The sequence below is a fragment of the Gobio gobio genome, assembly GCF_949357685.1.
Source record: "Gobio gobio genome assembly, chromosome: 13".
Taxonomy (NCBI): Eukaryota; Metazoa; Chordata; class Actinopteri; order Cypriniformes; family Gobionidae; genus Gobio; species Gobio gobio.
This window is the reverse complement of record NC_137106.1, coordinates 28892819-28910720: the sequence shown is the minus strand read 5'-3', so window position 1 is coordinate 28910720 and position 17902 is coordinate 28892819. Positions and strand designations below refer to the sequence as shown.

The 17902-nt window shown below is 36.9% G+C and overlaps 1 protein-coding gene across 1 annotated transcript in view; it reads right to left on the bottom strand.

Moving 5' to 3' along the window:
• Positions 1 to 13100: 13100 nt before the first annotated feature.
• Positions 13101 to 17902, bottom strand: part of sorcs3b (sortilin related VPS10 domain containing receptor 3b) — a gene marked incomplete at its 5' end in the record, with an annotated part of 72440 nt that continues 67638 nt past the window's right edge. Inside the window, 3 exons of the mRNA XM_079833097.1 lie at positions 13101 to 15330; positions 16629 to 16864; positions 17076 to 17181. Coding sequence (XP_079689223.1) covers positions 15269 to 15330; positions 16629 to 16864; positions 17076 to 17181 — 404 coding nt within the window. The 3' untranslated portion in view covers positions 13101 to 15268. The remainder of the gene's footprint in view (positions 15331 to 16628; positions 16865 to 17075; positions 17182 to 17902) is intronic.

Here is a 17902-nt window from a genome sequence, read left to right as displayed (position 1 = left end):
TCCAGGTTTGTGGAATTGCACAAACAGCCCACTGGATTTACAGAAATCATTTTTATTTTTAAGAAATGTTTTTTTCAACACTGCATATCTAATCCGTCGCTGACGAACACATGAATTATTCCCTGCATTGGATTTTGAGGAATACGGGTAACCAAACATTTGATGGGCCCCATTGACTTCTATAGTATGAGAAAAAATACTATGGAAGTGAGTGGGGTCCATCAAGTGTTAGGTTACCGACATTGTTCAAAATATCTTCTTTTGTGTTCAGCAGAAGATATAAAATCTCAGGGGGTACTTCCAGTAAATATATTAGGGTAAAGAGGTCCAAAGTATTCTAAAATAAAAAAAAATTAAAAACTAAAAAAAGAGTCGATTGTAGGCTATTAAAGGAATAGTAAAAAAAATTCTGTCATCATTTACTCACTCTCATGTTGTTCCAAACCTGTATGAGTTTTTTTCTCCTGTTGAACACAAAAGAAGATATTTTGTAGAATGTCTGTAACCAAACAGTTGACGGTAGCTATTGACTTCCATGCTATTTTTTCCTACTATGGAAGTCAATGGCTTCAGTCAACTGTCTTACTAACATTCTTCAAAATATCTTCTTTTGTCTTCAACAGAAGAAAGAAACTGAAACAGATGTGACAACTTTAGGGTGGGTAAATGATGACAAAATTAGTGAACTATCCCTTTAAATGTGTAATGTCATTTTTGCCATGCAATTTGGAATCAGTAACTGACCACAATTTGTAAGTAATCTACCCAGCACTGCGCGTGATTGACGGTTACGCGTTGAGGTTGGAAGTAGATTGGGAAAATTTCAACTCAGGTATCCGGCCTCCGACTTCATCTGAAAGGTGTAATAATTCACCCGTGCAGTGAAACAACATATCATTGACAAGCAACACATATTGAATTGGCCATGAATATTAAATGATGCATGAATTATAGTTTTAGATGTTAATAACTCCACATTTGTTTTCAAACTACAGCACGTTTTCTTTGTTGTCTGGACTGGCCTGCTGTCTGCAGCCTTACTTTGTTGTAATACATCAAGTGTTCCGATTTAAATAGGTTAGTAGTTTATTCGAGCTCTGGGCACATTACCACTTCCACGACCTTACTGTAATCCTCGTTCCCTAGAAAACCGCAATTTCTCATTCCTGTTCACTATATCCGCTGCCCTCAGCTGCGCTGCCTGTAAACTAACATGTTTTCGCTTGTGAGTGTTTATGGATAACACAGTCTACAGGGGTTGGCAGCTCATTACTTCACATTGCAGTCATGACCCATAGCGTATTAGTCATATACGAACTGCAGCAGTTCAGAATGGGGGGAAAAGGCCCTAAAGCAATGGACTGAGTAAACAGTGTTGTTGCTGACAACATGTGTACCAATACCAAGCCGCTATTATAGTTTGACACCAGAAGAGGTTAATGACCTCACCGATGGCTATGATCATGAATATGCAAACAGAGAAAGAGAACTGTTAACAAGGCTGGCAGGTTTATATCTGCACAGTTAACTAGTCACAGTTCAGTTTCTGGCTTTATCCAATTTCAACTATGGCCTGTGGGGAATGTAAGGATTTTTAATGTTGCTGTTGGTGTCACTAGATGTCACTGCATGTTCATTCAATACCCCAAGTTGATAGTCAAACATAATTAAATGAGATTAAGTTGTGCTGCTCAACTCTATTAAAATCCATTCGAAAATACAAACTCTTGCTGCTGGACAACATTGACAAGAAGCATTGACAACTCCAGAAAATGGAAAATGATACTTCCACACAAGACACATATTCTGACAGGCCTATAAAAAATTTAAAACAATTTTTCATTTCACCTTGCCTTGAAAAAAGACATTTAAAAAGTTCAAAAATGAAAGCTGGCACACTAATGCATTTATCCAGTTGAGTCATTCTAAGAGTGTCAGACTAATAATTTAATACATTTCTTTTTAATTTTAGGTAGACAAAAGCAAAACAAGTACCTATTCAAGTATTTTACCTTTCCCGGCAAGGTACTTTTATTATGCATTAAATTGATCAAAAGGGACAGTAAAGACATTTATAATGCTAGAAAAGAAAATTGTGCTCATCAAAGAATCCTTTGATATCACCATTTTCACAAAAATATTAAGCAGCTCAACTGTTTTCAACATTGATAATATAAGAAACTTTGCTAACATTTTAGTTTAGGGTCCAAATCTCACTATTTGCTTTTTAGCATGCATATTACTATGATATTGGCTGTTTATTAGTACTTTATTAGCACATTTGTGAACCTGGACCACCAAACCGTCATAAGTCGCACGGGTATATTTGTGGCAATACACTCAAAAAAAAAAAGTGCTATATGGCCCTAAAAGTGGTTCTTGGCATGGGAACCAATTTTGGTGCTATATAGCACCATATCTTTAAAGGTGCTCTACAGCACCTTTGTCAAATGGTGCTATGTAGAACTTGTAAAGAACCTTTAAAGGGGCTAAAAAGGTTATTTGTAAGGCAGTAGTGCTATATAGCACCTTAACCACCCCGAAGAACCTCTGAAAAACCGCTGAAGAACCATACAGGGGCTTAACAGGTTCTGTATATGGCAGCGGTGCTATATAGCAGTCATCCCAAAAAACGGTGAAGAACCACTGAAGCACCAAGATTTGGTGCTATACAGCACTTAAAGTGGTTCCCCTATGATTACAAGCCAAAGAACCAATTTTAGTGCTATATAGCACCTTTTTAGCCAACTAAAAAGTGTAGCCAACAATACATTGTATTGGTCAAAATGGTAAATGTTTCTTTTATGCCAAAAATCATTAGGGTATTAAAGGGATAGTTCACCCAAAAATGACAATTCTGTCATCATTTACTCCCCCTCAAGTTGTTCCAAACCTGTATGAGTTTCTTTGTTCTGCTGAACACAAAAGAAGATATTTTGAAGAATGTTTATAACAAAGCAGATAGAGCAACCAATGGCTACCATGGTACTTTTTCTCCTACTATGGAAGCCATTGGTTGCTCTATCTGCTTGATTACACACATTCTTCAAAATATCTTCTCGTGTTCAGCAGAACAAAGAAACTCATACAGGTTTGGAACAACTTGAGCGGGAGTAAATGATGACAGAATTGTCATTTTTGGGTGAACTATCCCTTTAAGTAAAGATCATGTTCCATGAAGATATTTTTCCTACCGTAAAAAAAATTATTAGTTGTAGAAATATGCGTTGCTAAGGACTTCGTTTGGACAACATTAAAGGCGATTTTCTCGATATTACATTTTTTTTGCACCCTCAGATTCCAGATTTTCAAATAGTTGTTTCTCGATCCTATCCTAACATTAATGGAAAGCTTTTTTATTCAGCTTTCAGATGATGTGTAAATCTCAATTTCAAAAAATTGACCCATGTGACTGGTTTTGTGGTCCAGGGTCACATATTAATGCCTTATTCTGCATGACCATATTCTACATCCCTTAATCCTACCCAATTCCTACACTTAACAACTACCTTAATAACTATTAATAAGCAGTGATTTATTGATTTATTAATAGAGTTTATTGAGGAAAAAGTCACAGTTAATAGTGAGAATAGTGACCCTAAACTAAAAGCGTTACTGTTTCTCAAGCAGCAAATCAACATATGTGATATGATGTCTGAATGATCATATGACACTGAAGACTGGAGTAATGATGCTGAAAATTCAGCTTTGACATCACAGGAATTATAATATTTCATGTTTTACTGCATTTTTTAAAATCAAATATACTGCATGTATCACCTAAAGGAACTTCTTTCAAAATAATATAAAAATATTACTGACATCAAACATTTAAATGGCAGTGTATGCCAAGACAAACAATAACAGTTACAGCAATAATAATAATTTATTTTCAATTAAATAATAGTACTAAAAAAATGGATATAAATGTCAAATTCAAGAAATTCCATTTAGAGATCGACACTTTAAAATATCAAGTACAGCCTCCTTTGTAAAAGTATCTATATCTGTCCCCCTTCTTCATAGATCACTGATATTTTCCAGTTAATGACTTTTTCAATGGGTCAGTGCATTGGATCTGTCTGCAAAGCGATTATTCAAGCTCAAACAAATATGATTTATTTTTGTAGGCATCATATAGCCTACAGTAGAGAGAATCCTGGTTGGATGGATCATCAGCTGCTTGTTAGTAACTCAGTCTTGTTCTACTATTGAAACTATCGTGGTGCAATTACAAATAATTATGTGGTGAGAAAAAGAGAAGCAGTTTGTTTTCACGCTTGCGTAGATGAAATTTGTCTAAATGAACACATGAAATGTACATCATTTCTCAGCACTAATTAAAAATGATTTATAGCGGTAGAATAAACAATGAGCAGATGTTAGTTTTACAGTTTGATGGCATTAAATTGATTTAGGTTGGTAGTTAGTTGTCATTATTATTCAGTGTAATTCCATACTGTGGTGTGGGAGTCTGAAAGGCCTCAGTGGAGCGTTAACACACACATATACACACGCGCGCAATCTCGCTCATAGTAGGCCTATGTGTAATATATCAGTGGTGACAGGCTGAGAGAGATGTGTCTGCTTCTTTATTAGAATGTGTAATTGATTTACTGACCCTTGTATGGGCCATAAGACACGATCATTAGTCACAGAGTAGGAGTTAACACGCGTGCGTGAGGATGTGTCCGCAGTGGCGCTTCAAGTGTGTGTGTGTGTGTGTGTGTGTGTGTGTGTGTGTGTGTGCGCGTGTGTGTGAGTGTAACGGCTCCCAGTATAGGACGTTGGAGACAGTCATTAGTCAGACCGGACTCTTCCCCAGCAGTGACACACTGGGGAGTCGGTAGAGAAATTCTGCACTAGCGAGGATGGATTCACCCCTCTGTGTCCCTCTGTACTGCACTTTTGTGAGGTTGGTTTAGTCCACAGATCTGAAAACAGTTTAATCACTGAGCCTTTTCACTTAGCGGACACTCAACATTAACTGCAGACTTAATAAAAACATTGGCGATAACGAGCTGCTTGATGTAATGGAAATGATGATAAAAGAGCATGAAGGGCGGCTGTTTATTTCCCAGGGTTCCTGGTTGTCCCTGATCGTTCAGTAGAACCTGGATTCAGAAGTCCTGATTTAAGTCTTTAAGGTTAGTAAGCACAGCCTGAGACATTTGATATCATTAGTAGTGCTTGCTTAGGAAACCATCACTGTTATTGCTTATATTTTAGTCTCCAACCATTACAGCCATCTACCTTTGTGCTATGGATGTGAACAATACCCCTTGCCGAGGAGAACTGTTACTAAGTCACAGTAACAAAGTCGCATTAGCCTTTTCACTGATTGTGTTTGAAAAATTGCCAAACACAGCGACTTTTTCCTTTGATGCAGCTGGCTGTATCTCAGCCGCTCCTGCCTTTATCATGTTCAAACAGGATTCATAAATCAATGCATAATTTACAATGATGGCAAATACAATCACAATATATATTTTATTATTACCAGCACTGATTGGGAGATCAAACATGCACAGCATGAATATCAAATACAAACTGCACACAGGGAACTGAAGCTGTTCGCACATGCACATTATGGCGTATCGGAAGTCAATATTTTGAATCTTTCCATTATCAATTCCAGATGAGAATCAAGCAAATCTCTAAACTCACAGGGATTATGTGCAAGTGTAAATTAAAAGGAAGATGATGCAGATGAAATGGTCTCAGGTGTATATTTCTGTGTAAAAGGGTTTTGCACACATTTTCACTTTAACCCTCTGGTGCTCTTTGGTCATTTCTGACTGGAAAATTTTCTGTTTTAAATTTTTTTAAATCACAGCTTCATCGGAATGATATGAAACTTGGTGACTTTTCTAGCATTAGGTAAACACACAAAAAATTAGGGTCATGATTCGAGCATGCTAGTTGGTGGTAAAAAAAAAGTAGCGTTCATTGTCTTCGGTCATAAATGACCGACCATAGCAAATGAATGAAATCGGCAAAAACACAAAAATTCACCGAATATTTGTGTGTACAATCTACAAATTGGCCACAGTGCTGAAAAAGTACACAGCAGTAAAGGGTTGACAGTGACACTCTAAAACATCAAGAGTGTGATATTGACACATCCACTCACTCACACACACACACACACACACACACACACACACACACACACACACACACACACACACACATCGGTCAAAAATGACCACCATTGGAAATTAATGGGAAATCTGAATTTTTGTGTGAACAATCTACAAATTGGCCACAATGCTGAAAAAAAGTCATCAAGAGTGTGACATTGACACATCCACTCACACACAGTATCCATTATTATTATAACCATAATGCATAAACTAACACTTTAAATCACTATTTCTAACACAAATTTTGTATCTAAAACTTTATAAGCCTTTGAGACTTTTTAAATATATATTCAAATCCATCTTAAAAAAAAAATCATTAAATGTGTTCAAAAGAGACCTAGTGAATTCACAAGCCTCTCCATTGAGACCTCTAGTGGTTACACACATGGTTGCATGTTTTCTTAAATAATTCCAAAAGAGGGCGCTAATCTTCCTTCAAAAAATGTATTTGGAAGGCCTAGACTAAAAGGACATAAAAGTATCTGGCGGTAGCACTTTTAGCATAGCTTAGCATACATTATTGATTCTGACACTTTCAATATTTTTCCTATTTAAAACTTGACTCTTCTACAGTTCCATCGTGTGCTAAGACCAACTGAAAATGAAAATTTACGATTTTCTACACCTATATGGCTAGGAACTACTTTCTCCTTCCTGCGTAATAGTCGTGGATCTTCGCGGCCGTACCATGGCTGCAGCGGCGCAATGATTCGTTGGTATTCTGTGAAACATGGTGGTAGTATACACCTTCGACTTACTATCACAGCCCTTTACAACACACAGAACCATGGCTAATCACACAGGTAACTCCACAACACAATTTGTCGGCTGCAAGCCTGAAATTTTCTCTGCAACTACACAAACTTAGTGCCGGTCACATTAAAAGTTACCTAGCTGTGGGCTACTTTCAGGCGCTGCGTATGGTACGGCCGCGAAGATCTGCGACTATTACGCAGGAATGAGAAAGTAGTTCCTAGCCATATAGGTGTAGAAAATCGCAACTTTTCATTTTCAGTTGGTCTTAGCACACGATGTAACTGTAGAAGAGTCAAGTTTTAAATAGGAAAAATATTGAAAGTGTCTTTGGTCATTTTTTGAATGAGATGCTAATGGACAGATCAGAATCAATGATGTATGCTAAGCTATGCTAAAAGTGCTACCGCCAGATACAAAGATCGGCTGAATGGATTCAAAAACAGTAAAACTGAACTATTTAACTCTAGGGGACTTGTAAAATGAGCCTATTTTCAAAAAAAGTGGAGTGTTCCTTTAACCTGAAATACTGTAAAAAAAATAAAAAAAAATAAATAAATAATAATAATAATAATAATAATAATTATATATATATATATATATATATATATATATATATATATATATATATATATATATATATATATATATATATATATATATATATATATATATATATATATATATATATATATATATATATATATATATATATGTTTATTATTTTCAATGGCAAAAATAGAACATAATTATTGCATAAATATTAATAAGTACCATCAAATCATCTCAAAATACAAAAGAAAATAGAATAAATATTATTGAAGAAAAATACATTTCATTGGTATTACTGGGGTGGAGGAAGTTTCATTTTTAGGTGTCCGTTCACTTATGACCGGGAAGACAACCAATGCAGCCCCTAAACGAAGAGCACCAGAGGGTTAATTAAAGATGCACTTAGTAATTTTGTTCTCATTAAAATGTTGTATACAAGGGAAATAACCCTAACCCAAGCAATCCCCCAAAACACATTAGTAACTGTGCATAGCAACACCCTAGCAACCACCCAAGTCACATTGGCGGCAACTGTCACAAGCATTACATTTGTCCTCACATTGAATTATTCCAGATAATTACGTTGCTAGACAGCCTCATGAAAATGTTCTATAAAATATATTTTAAGATTTGAAGTAAAATATAGCAAGTAATACATTAAACCGAAAAAAATTAAATTTGACTCCAGAATCACTCTTAACTTAGCAGTACAATCTCTTAGGGATTCAACCACATATTATGCCAAAATGTAAAATTGCACTTTATTGTTCATTAAAAATGGACATTAGTTTGTAATCTTGATGCTACCCTTGGTTGCCTTGTAGTAAAAATTAGGATATGAATTTCATAAGAATATGGAATCGCACAGAAGCTCTCTAGATACACAGATTAACATGCAATAAACATAAAACAGGGTCTCATTAGCAACGAACAAATAAAATGTCATTCTGTAAAGTCTGAGGGGAGAGGTGGTTCCTGCAAATATAGGCATAATCATTAGTTTGATATCACTAAGGACAACCATCTCCTTTAATGAAGCACATAAAACAGAATGGCGTTTCATAAAGTCAGGCTATTGGAAGGTCATCATGGAAAAGGATATTTCCTATATCAGTCTCTCGCTTGGATTTTATCCAGTTGGGAGGCGAACTGGCATCCAAATTTGAAGCCTGGCGGTTATTTTTGGCATAGCTAAATATATTTCTTTTTATATATTCATGCCTAGTATGTAAGATATTTATACAATTTCAGGAAATGCAAAGTCTCCTGCTGCTCTAATGATATGTTTTGACTACTCGGTGACAACGTCTCATTTCATTGTATTTTTTTTTTTTGTAAAGGTCATGAATAATGATTGTGCATAAAGAAGTGAACATGATTGTTTTTCAAACAATTGCGCCAGTCAGAATGGCACTGAAGTGAAACGGGCCTGATGAATGTGTCATGTGTGAGGTGAACTCCGTAAGTAATGACAGACGGAGGAGATGGAAGTGCTCAAACCAAAACAGGCCTTTTTAATAATTCATCAGACATTAAATAATCCCTCTGACTTTATCAATGTTTCTCCATCTCTGAAAGCTCGGGATGACCTTTGGAAAATGTTAAATCTCTTTTATACGCGGCAGTGATGAGTCTGGCAGGAAAGGTTGAAACCTAAACAGTCCGTCAGCTACAGGAAGCACACACAAGGAATACTCACGCGCACACACACTCTCATGCGCTGACAGCCGAAGCTCAATCACTCCGACATAGATTCATTTTTCAGACTTTATAACATGACAGCTGTCTGTCTTTTCCCAAAACTTTAAGTTACATGGAAGTTAAAATGCACTAACTGCAAAAAGTATTTTACAGCAACCTTTTCTGGCTGAGAGTATAGTATTATAATCGCTTATTATTATTATTATTTCAGCTATTTATGTACACACATATCCCTAAACGCACAAATAGGGAAAATAAAATTGGACAAATGCATTATTTATTTTAGTTGAAGTTGAGCAGAGTGGGGAATTTTTAATCAAACATTGCAAAACAAGTTTGCACAATAATGGGAAGTACCGTGTCATGGGACATGTAGTTTTACAATTTACGTACGGTCTCATTAACTTGCAATTATGCCGGTCACATGTGAATATTGGCTGAATTTAAAGTAGGCCCATCACAACAAAATACAAAACACTTAGCGTAGAGTGTGCGGCGAGACATCCAACTATTTTCTTTGCTGTACATTTAATCATAATGGTAAATGAGATTCTAAGGGAAGCGGCGCGGTCCTTGGAGGCAAAGCTCTGTGCGCTTTACCATAAAATCACTCAAGCTCTCATCCTACCCTTCTCTCCCTTATCACATAAACATGACCACTAGGGCTCCCTAGAATAGATAAAGCTAACTTTGTTTCATGCAGAGTGCTCTTTTGTCTATGTTACTGAACTTTAATCTTCAAATGCAACCATACAAACTTTGAAAAATGCTTAGAGCTATAGAAACCGCTGGATTTGTGCGAGTCATCTGCGGTGTGTGTGTGTGTGTGTGTGTGTGTGTGTGTGCGTCTGTGTATGTGCGTGCGCGCAAGAGAGAGAGAGAGAGCTAAAATGATGAAAAATATGACATTCTAAAGGCTACTGTGGTGCAGGATATTTAGACAGCCTTTGTCCAGACCAGCAGCCTGCACATTTATGGGTGGATATTGAATAGAAGCATGTTTGCATTTCCTTTGTGTACTGAGTCTTTGACCAGCTTCAGCAGATCCTGGAGTCATAAAATTGTAATATAGCCTACTGAAGACTTTTATTTGTTTCCTTTTTTGTTTTACTCTCCCCCGATTTCACAGACAAGGTTTAAGCCTAGTCCTAGACTAAGGCTGAATCCGAAATCGCCCCCTAAACCCTCATTCACTATTCCCTACGTTAGTCCACTAATACAGTTCACTTGAAGGAGTGAATGAATACGAGTGTGTGAAGCCGGACAGCTGTTGTGTGTACATCTGCTGTACACTCGTTATTGCGGTGCATTGATGGTGCAGTGGGATTGAATGAGTGCACTCAATAATGTCCACTATGGTTTCGGGCACCACTACAAATGACTGTCCCCTCAAATAGTGCCCTATTTGAGGGTATAGGGGGCGATTTCGGATTCAGCCAAGGACATCTTTTAAAATATGTCAGTGCCATTGTTTTGTCTCAAGATGCACACAGTTATTGTTTTTTTCTAAGGCACGTTTATAAAAGCTACTTAAAGGGTTAGTTTACCCAAAAATGAAAATTCTGCCATTAATTCTTCACCCTCATGTAGTTCCAAACCTATAAGCCCTTCGTTCATCTTCGGAACACAAATTAAGATATTTTTGATGAAAACCGAGAGCTCTCTGACCCCTCCATAGACAGCAATTTAATTAACACTTTCAGGTCCAGAAAGGTAGTAAAGACATTGTTAAAATAGTCCATGTGACTCCAGTGGCTCAACCTTAATTTTATAAAGCGACGAGAATACTTTTTGTGCGCAAAACCAAACAAAAATAATGACTTTAACAATTTCGTTCTAGCCTGTGTCAGTCTCCCGATCCCGTGTCATCATCACACGCATGCATCGTGATCAAGAGCACTTCACTATTTACAACGGACACTGCATAGGAGACTGACACAGGCTAGAATTAAATTGTTGAATAAAGTATTTTTTGTTTGTTTTTCGCTTCATAAAATTAAAGCTACACTGTGTGATATTTTCCCCATCTAGTGGTGAAAATGTATATGACCATCCAGTGAATTTTAGTTTCTGTTCCTCTCAATTCCGATTTCGTTTTAACTCCTACGATGGCCGATTTAGTCCAAGATTTACATGGCTTCCAGTTCGACCTCGTCCACATTCGACACGGTGCCATCGAGTGTTAAAACGCGAAAGGCGAAGCTTGAATTTACGGGTATGTCCCTCTTTGGCTAATGTACTTTCAAGATGGAGGGGCAACATGGTGACCGGCATTCGACCCCTCACCCGCAAGTATTTTCAATGGCATATTATAAACTTACGAGAATACTTTATTACGTGAAAGAAGTAAATATACATTAATGAGCACATATATTTTTGAAAGAACTAAGTGTTTTTAGCTAAGAATAAACTAAAAAAGTTACACAGTGTAGCTTTAAGGTTGAATCACTGATGTCACATGGACTATTTTAACTATGTCTTTACTACCTTTCTGGACCTGAAAGTGGTTATTAAATTGTTGAATAAAGTATTTTTTGTATGTTTTTTTTCGTACAAAACGTATTCTCTTAATTTGTGTTCCGAAGATGAACGAAGGTCTCACGGGTTTGTTGAGGGGGAGTTATTAATGACAGAATTTTCATTTTTGGCTAAACTAACCCTTTAAATGTCATAATTTAACTAAGGCCTAATCCTGGCTTAGTCTAAGCATTGTCATAGACCTTATTTACAGCAGCGGCATCTTTGATTTTTAACACGAATGAAAGCGAGACTGAGGGATAGACATACATCTCTTCAGTGGGTTATACTGTTATTGAATGTGTTTATGGATTGTTCTGCCTACGCTCACGCAGATCTGCGTGAACGGGGATCATTTTGACAAAGTTGTCATCTGTTTTTAGAAAATTTTTGTCATGTAAACATACCCTTAGTTCTAGTCACCCGTAAATTGTTATAGTTTCTAATTAGTCTTACACCTGTTCCTTGTTACTGTAAGTTGATTACCTATTCTCTGTATTTAAGCCCCTAGTTCTCATCTGTTCCTGGTACAGTAGTTACCACTAGTGTGTACTGCTTTCTTGTTTCTGATGTTTATTAAATGTTATTTGATTGTCTTGATCATGCTTCTTTGTTGGAATCATTGCTACAGCTAACCAAGATTATTTGATTAACAAAGTTCAAAAGATCAGAATTTATTTTGGAAAAAAATCTCTGTCATTTTTGATCAATTTAAAGGGATAGTTCACCCAAAAATGAAAATTCTGTCATCATTTACTCACCCTCTGTATACATTTCTTTGTTCTGCTGTACACAATGGAAGATATTTGGAAGAATGTTTGTATCCAAGCAGATCTCGGCCCCAATTGACTACCATAGCAGGAAAACAAATCCTATGGTAGTCAATGGGGCTGAGATCTGCCTGCAATATCTGTCTACAAATATTAATTTCTGTCAGTATACTCCTGAAAATGGATTTTCTTTTTCTTTTTCACTAATATACATTTAAAATGTGTAGTCTTTCTTATCTGGGAAAATAATAAAATACGGATGACTGATCCTGCACTACAGGTGTTTCACACTGCCATGTTTCAAGGCCGAGCTCTTCAGTTCGTCCTACTCAAACTTCCTGTTTTAACAGGAACATTTCAATATAGGAAAGAAACTGACAGAAATCAGAAAATATACCTGGAATGGTGCACAATGCAGATTATGCTAAATCACAGTGTTTACTTTCATTTCAGTAGAGAAGCTCTTTTGTATCCTTTCATTTAATGTGATCCTATTAAAGATTCTTCAGTGCCACAGGTCATCTGCTGTAGACTATTTACTGGAGAAATGAAAAGATGATGGGTGTTTGGAAATTGCCTAGAAAAATTGGGACACACAGGCCATCCAGTTGTTACAGAAATCTCATGAAAATCCATTGTAAAGAATCAGTGGGCAGTCACTAATGTAAAAATACATTTATTCAGATTAAAGTGACTTTCAGTTCACAGTCAAATATAAAACTGGCTGTCAGCTATTAGCAGCGATGAAACATGCGCCCCAGATGAATATACTTCTAGGAATATATTATGGTGAATACGCACCAAATTAAGAATATGTTGCCATCTTACAATAGTAATACACATTGCCAAGGCACAAATGGACACGTTCAGCAGATGAGGCTTCTACACAGATGAAGGTACCAACCTCTATTTGTGCTATGTACATCGACTTGATCCTAAAACCATGCTCCTTATGACCTCTTTACATCAAAGTCACTTTCAATTCAGATGAGGTAAGCACCAGCATACATAAAGCTATAAGCATATTTCAAATGATTAAATATTGATTTTCCTGTATGAAAGTGTACCATATATGTTTTTTGATCTCTAAAAGTGAGCTGTTTGTTTACAAATGTGAGGCAGTTAATCTTAATATATCTACAAGTTAGCATGCGGAGAATGATCTATTAGCTTCTTTTACAAAAGGAATTTGGTGCCCCCGCTTAGGAAGAATAGATCAATTGATTGCTTTAAAGGGGTCATGAACTGGCTTTTTACATTTTTTATACCGTTGTCTGAGGTCAATTTATGACCTTCAAGTGGCTTTTACATTCAAAAACATCATAATGAATAAGTAATAGGCTATTTTCTATCCTGGTTTTGAGCCTCTCTCATGAAACGCTCGGTTTTTATGGGCGTGCCGCACTGAAGACTTGGAAGTAAACGGCCACTGGATTGGATAAGCGTTGCATATTATAAAGAGCTTCGCCTCCCCGTGAGTACACGTGAGGAATTGTTTTGAAAGCGTGTGGGAAAACGGCAACCGGAATGATTCGCCCACAGGGCTCGTAAAATATCTTTATCAAACAAACACAATGATTTATCTCTCATCCACCCGCAATTAATTGGAATGTTATTTTATATTACTTGGCCCGCCCGATCGGTGGATATAACCGAGAACCGTGCATCACAAACACACATGCGTGCTCGCACAAGCCTCACTGCAGAGTCAGACAAATCAGCATGATCAAAATTTATTTTTCCTTCAGATATCAAGTCAAGAGAGTGAACAACGCACATCAAGAAAGGAATGTTATTTCACAATTTAAGATAGCCCGTCGGCAGGCTGGTGATACGTTTTGGTCTGGAAAACACAAAGCCCCGGGACGTTGGGCTTTGCGAGCCCTGGCCCATATGTCCGAGTCTGATCACGAATCGCAGCACAATGAACCAACAACACCTCAAATAAAGGATTCTCCAGCTTGTGACAGCGTGGTAAGTTATGTTCAGTTAGACACGTACACATAGTCAATAGATATCAAACGATCTGTAACAATGCAATGCAACAAATGAAAAACATTTTTACTCACATTAGTGTGTTGCTTCATTCATTCATGTAATTTCATCGTGTCTGCAAATCCAGTCTCTTGTTTACAAACGAATCCGTGGTGAAATGAAGGAACAAACGCGCAATGTCTTCCCCACGTGAGCTGGATATTCATTCAAAATAAAGTTAATCCATGCATTCATAATATTGGAATCCGAATGAAGCTTATGCAGCATGTTTATTGCCTGGAGGTTCGGTCCAGTTTAGCTCCACGTAGGCCTATGTTATTTATCTATAACATGCCAAGCACAAATCGGTGGGCGGGGCTACAGAATCAGGCGTTCGTCTTCTTCTGACGTCACAGCTTGGCACATTCTGATATCGAGCGTTTGCTGGGCCTGGTGTCACTCAAAGCTTTTCTTTGACTAACAAGGAAGTTTTCAGCTCGGAAACTTACAGGATATTCTTATATCACGATGAACTTTTATATATCAAAGGCTGAATGAAAAGTTGATTTCTCAATTCATGACCCCTTTAAGAAAGAATTGTATTGGGCTGAACGAAACTACTCCTTAAGCGCTAATAAAATATAATTAAAATGTTTTCGGTAGAGATTTTGATTTAATTTACACCTATAATTAATAATACCTTGATTTACACTTCAGGAATTGTTTATTTATATGTAAAACACCACAATAATAAAAAAGGCATAAGCACCACAATAACAGGAAAAGTTAAGGGAGAAAATGGTATAAGTATACATCTAATACAATTGATATTTCATCATCAAACCTTCCTTCATTTCAGACATTGGTGCAATTTGGAATCTGTCTGGTCCTTAGCCGCTCTCCAACACCAAGGCCTCCTAAACACACACACAAAGAGGAAAATAATGGTAATTGCAACCAACAAGCAAGGGCAAACTGTGTGATCAATGCTTTCCACTTCAGTGCCATGGGATCGGTCCTTGATTATTGTGAATCAAAAACACTCATAAGACAATCACCTTCCCTGACAGAAGAGTAATAAAAGTAGAATGAATGAATTGGGGTCCATCCACTGACCTCACGCTTACAAACAACAGATAGACACAAAACAAGCACGTCTCTAGACACAAAACAAGCACGTCTCTCTCTAGGCTCCTTGAGCACCAAATCGCATCTTTATAATCATTAAAGCCGACAGAAAAGGACTTTCTCGGTGAAAAAAGTGCACTTAATCGTATTGAATGTGCACTTGTAGTGTACTTTAAATCTAAAAAGTTTTTTTAACTGTATTTTTAGATAATATATTATAAATAAAAGAAATACAAGGCCATTAATAAAGTGTACTTAAAGAGAAAACACTTTTCTTGAACACACTTTTAAAAAGTGTACTTTGTAATACTGTCAAGCACATTGTTAAACTTTTGTCACACTTATTTTGATGTGTTTACTAACATACTAAAGTACAGTAATTATGAAATTACATATGAAGATGTACTACTTAGGTGGGTCAAAAAAGCACTCTTTAGTTTAACTAAATGCATTCAATATTATTTTAAACAATAATACATTTTCATTTAATTGTAAATAACATGCAATGTAACCGGAAACATTACATTCAGTTCGCTCAAAGTGTGCTATTTCCATGAAAATTACTTTTAAATTACTTTTTAGAAGTATGCTAAAGTGTACTTTTTTTTCTCCACAAGAGTTATGAAACTAAGCGAGTAGAACTGGGGTGTCCAAACCCGGTCCTGGAGGGCCACTGTCCTGCAGAGTTTAGCTCCAACTTGCTTCAACACACCTGCCTGGAAGTTACTAGTTACTAGTTAGACCTTGATTAAAGGGATAGTTCACCCAAAAATTAAAATTCTGTCATCATTTACTCACCCTCAAGTTCCCTGAATGAGTTTCTTTGTTCTGCTGAACACAAAAGAAGATATTTTGTAACAAAGCAGATAGAGTAACCATTGACTACCATAGTAGGGGGAAAAATACTATGGTTTGGAACAACTTGAGGGTGAGTAAATGATGACAGAATTTTCATTTTTGGGTGAACTGTCCCTTTAAGGTGTGTTTAATTGTGTTTAATTGATCTCTGCAGGACAGTGGCCCTCCAGGAGCAGGATTGGACATGAACTAGAACATACGTTGTGTATGAGTTGATCACTTCTCTCACCTGGGTTCTGAGCCTCCAGCTCTTTCTCCATCAGTTCTCTCGGAGGTGGCAGATGGCTGAAGCTGTTGTGTGTTCCAGTGTTCGAGGGAAACGGTGTGTGTGTGGTGTGTGTGCTGCATGAAGTGAACGAAGTGGCTGTTGTGCGCGTGCCGTTCTTCTCCTGTCCGACAGAGCTTATCATCTCAGGCTCCTTCTCATGGGTATCCTCTGTCTCCACATGGATCCATGGGATTTTACTGAGCAGACAGAACCAAAACTGGTGTTGTGGAAAAAAACTGGATGCATTTTTTTTTGTTTCTAGTCCAAGTAGAGGAAACAGTTACTGATGCCAATAAAGTGAGGGAGGATCATTTGTCAGCATTGGCTGGTACTTCCAGGGCATATCAAAATAACAGTCCATAATTAGCCTAGATTTGTTTAGAAAAAATTGGGAGATTTGAGGCTTACCGTTTGAACTTGTAGATGAAGAGAATGGCCAATCCCACCAGGCCCAGAGAAACCAGTAACAGCATGGCAGAGCCACTGGGAAGAACACTGGAGTCCACCAGAGGTGCTGCAAGCAGTGTTAGACAGAATAACTAGTTAGTCTCAATTTATCATCTCACAGTGTACTTGAAGTCTGTATATAATGAATAATAAATGTATTCATAATGTATTCAAAATGCATTGTATGCACTTCATAATCAATTGTATGTTCTTGTAAAATTAATTACTGTTTTAGTAATTATTGATATTTTAAATTGAATATTATAAAATGGTTCGTTCCAGTCCTTGATTCTGATTGGTCAATAGCTGTGTTTTATTCACGATACCTTTAGAGAATATTTCATCCAGTTTATAAAGACTAATCATATTGAAACTGTGTTCATAAAATATGATACAAAGTATGATACTACTTTAGTACATTTATTTCATGAATGATATACTATATGCAATGCTTAATAAATACATAATGCTTATGTAATTCATAATGAATTATCCATAATGTACAGTATTATGCCCAATAAAATAAAAATACAAAAAATTTAATTTTTAGAGATTTTTTAACTGCTCTGACATGATTAAAATCTGTGACCTTCACTATAATGGTCTGCAACAATTCTTAGGTGGGTGGTACGTGTCAAAGTAACATCCACATGGATGGCAGGGGCGGACCCAAGGTTTCCCAGCAGAACATTGCCCAAAGCATCACACTGCCTCCGCCGGCTTGCCTTCTTCCCATAGTGCATCCTGGTACCATGTGTTCCCCAGGTAAGCGACCATCCACATGATGT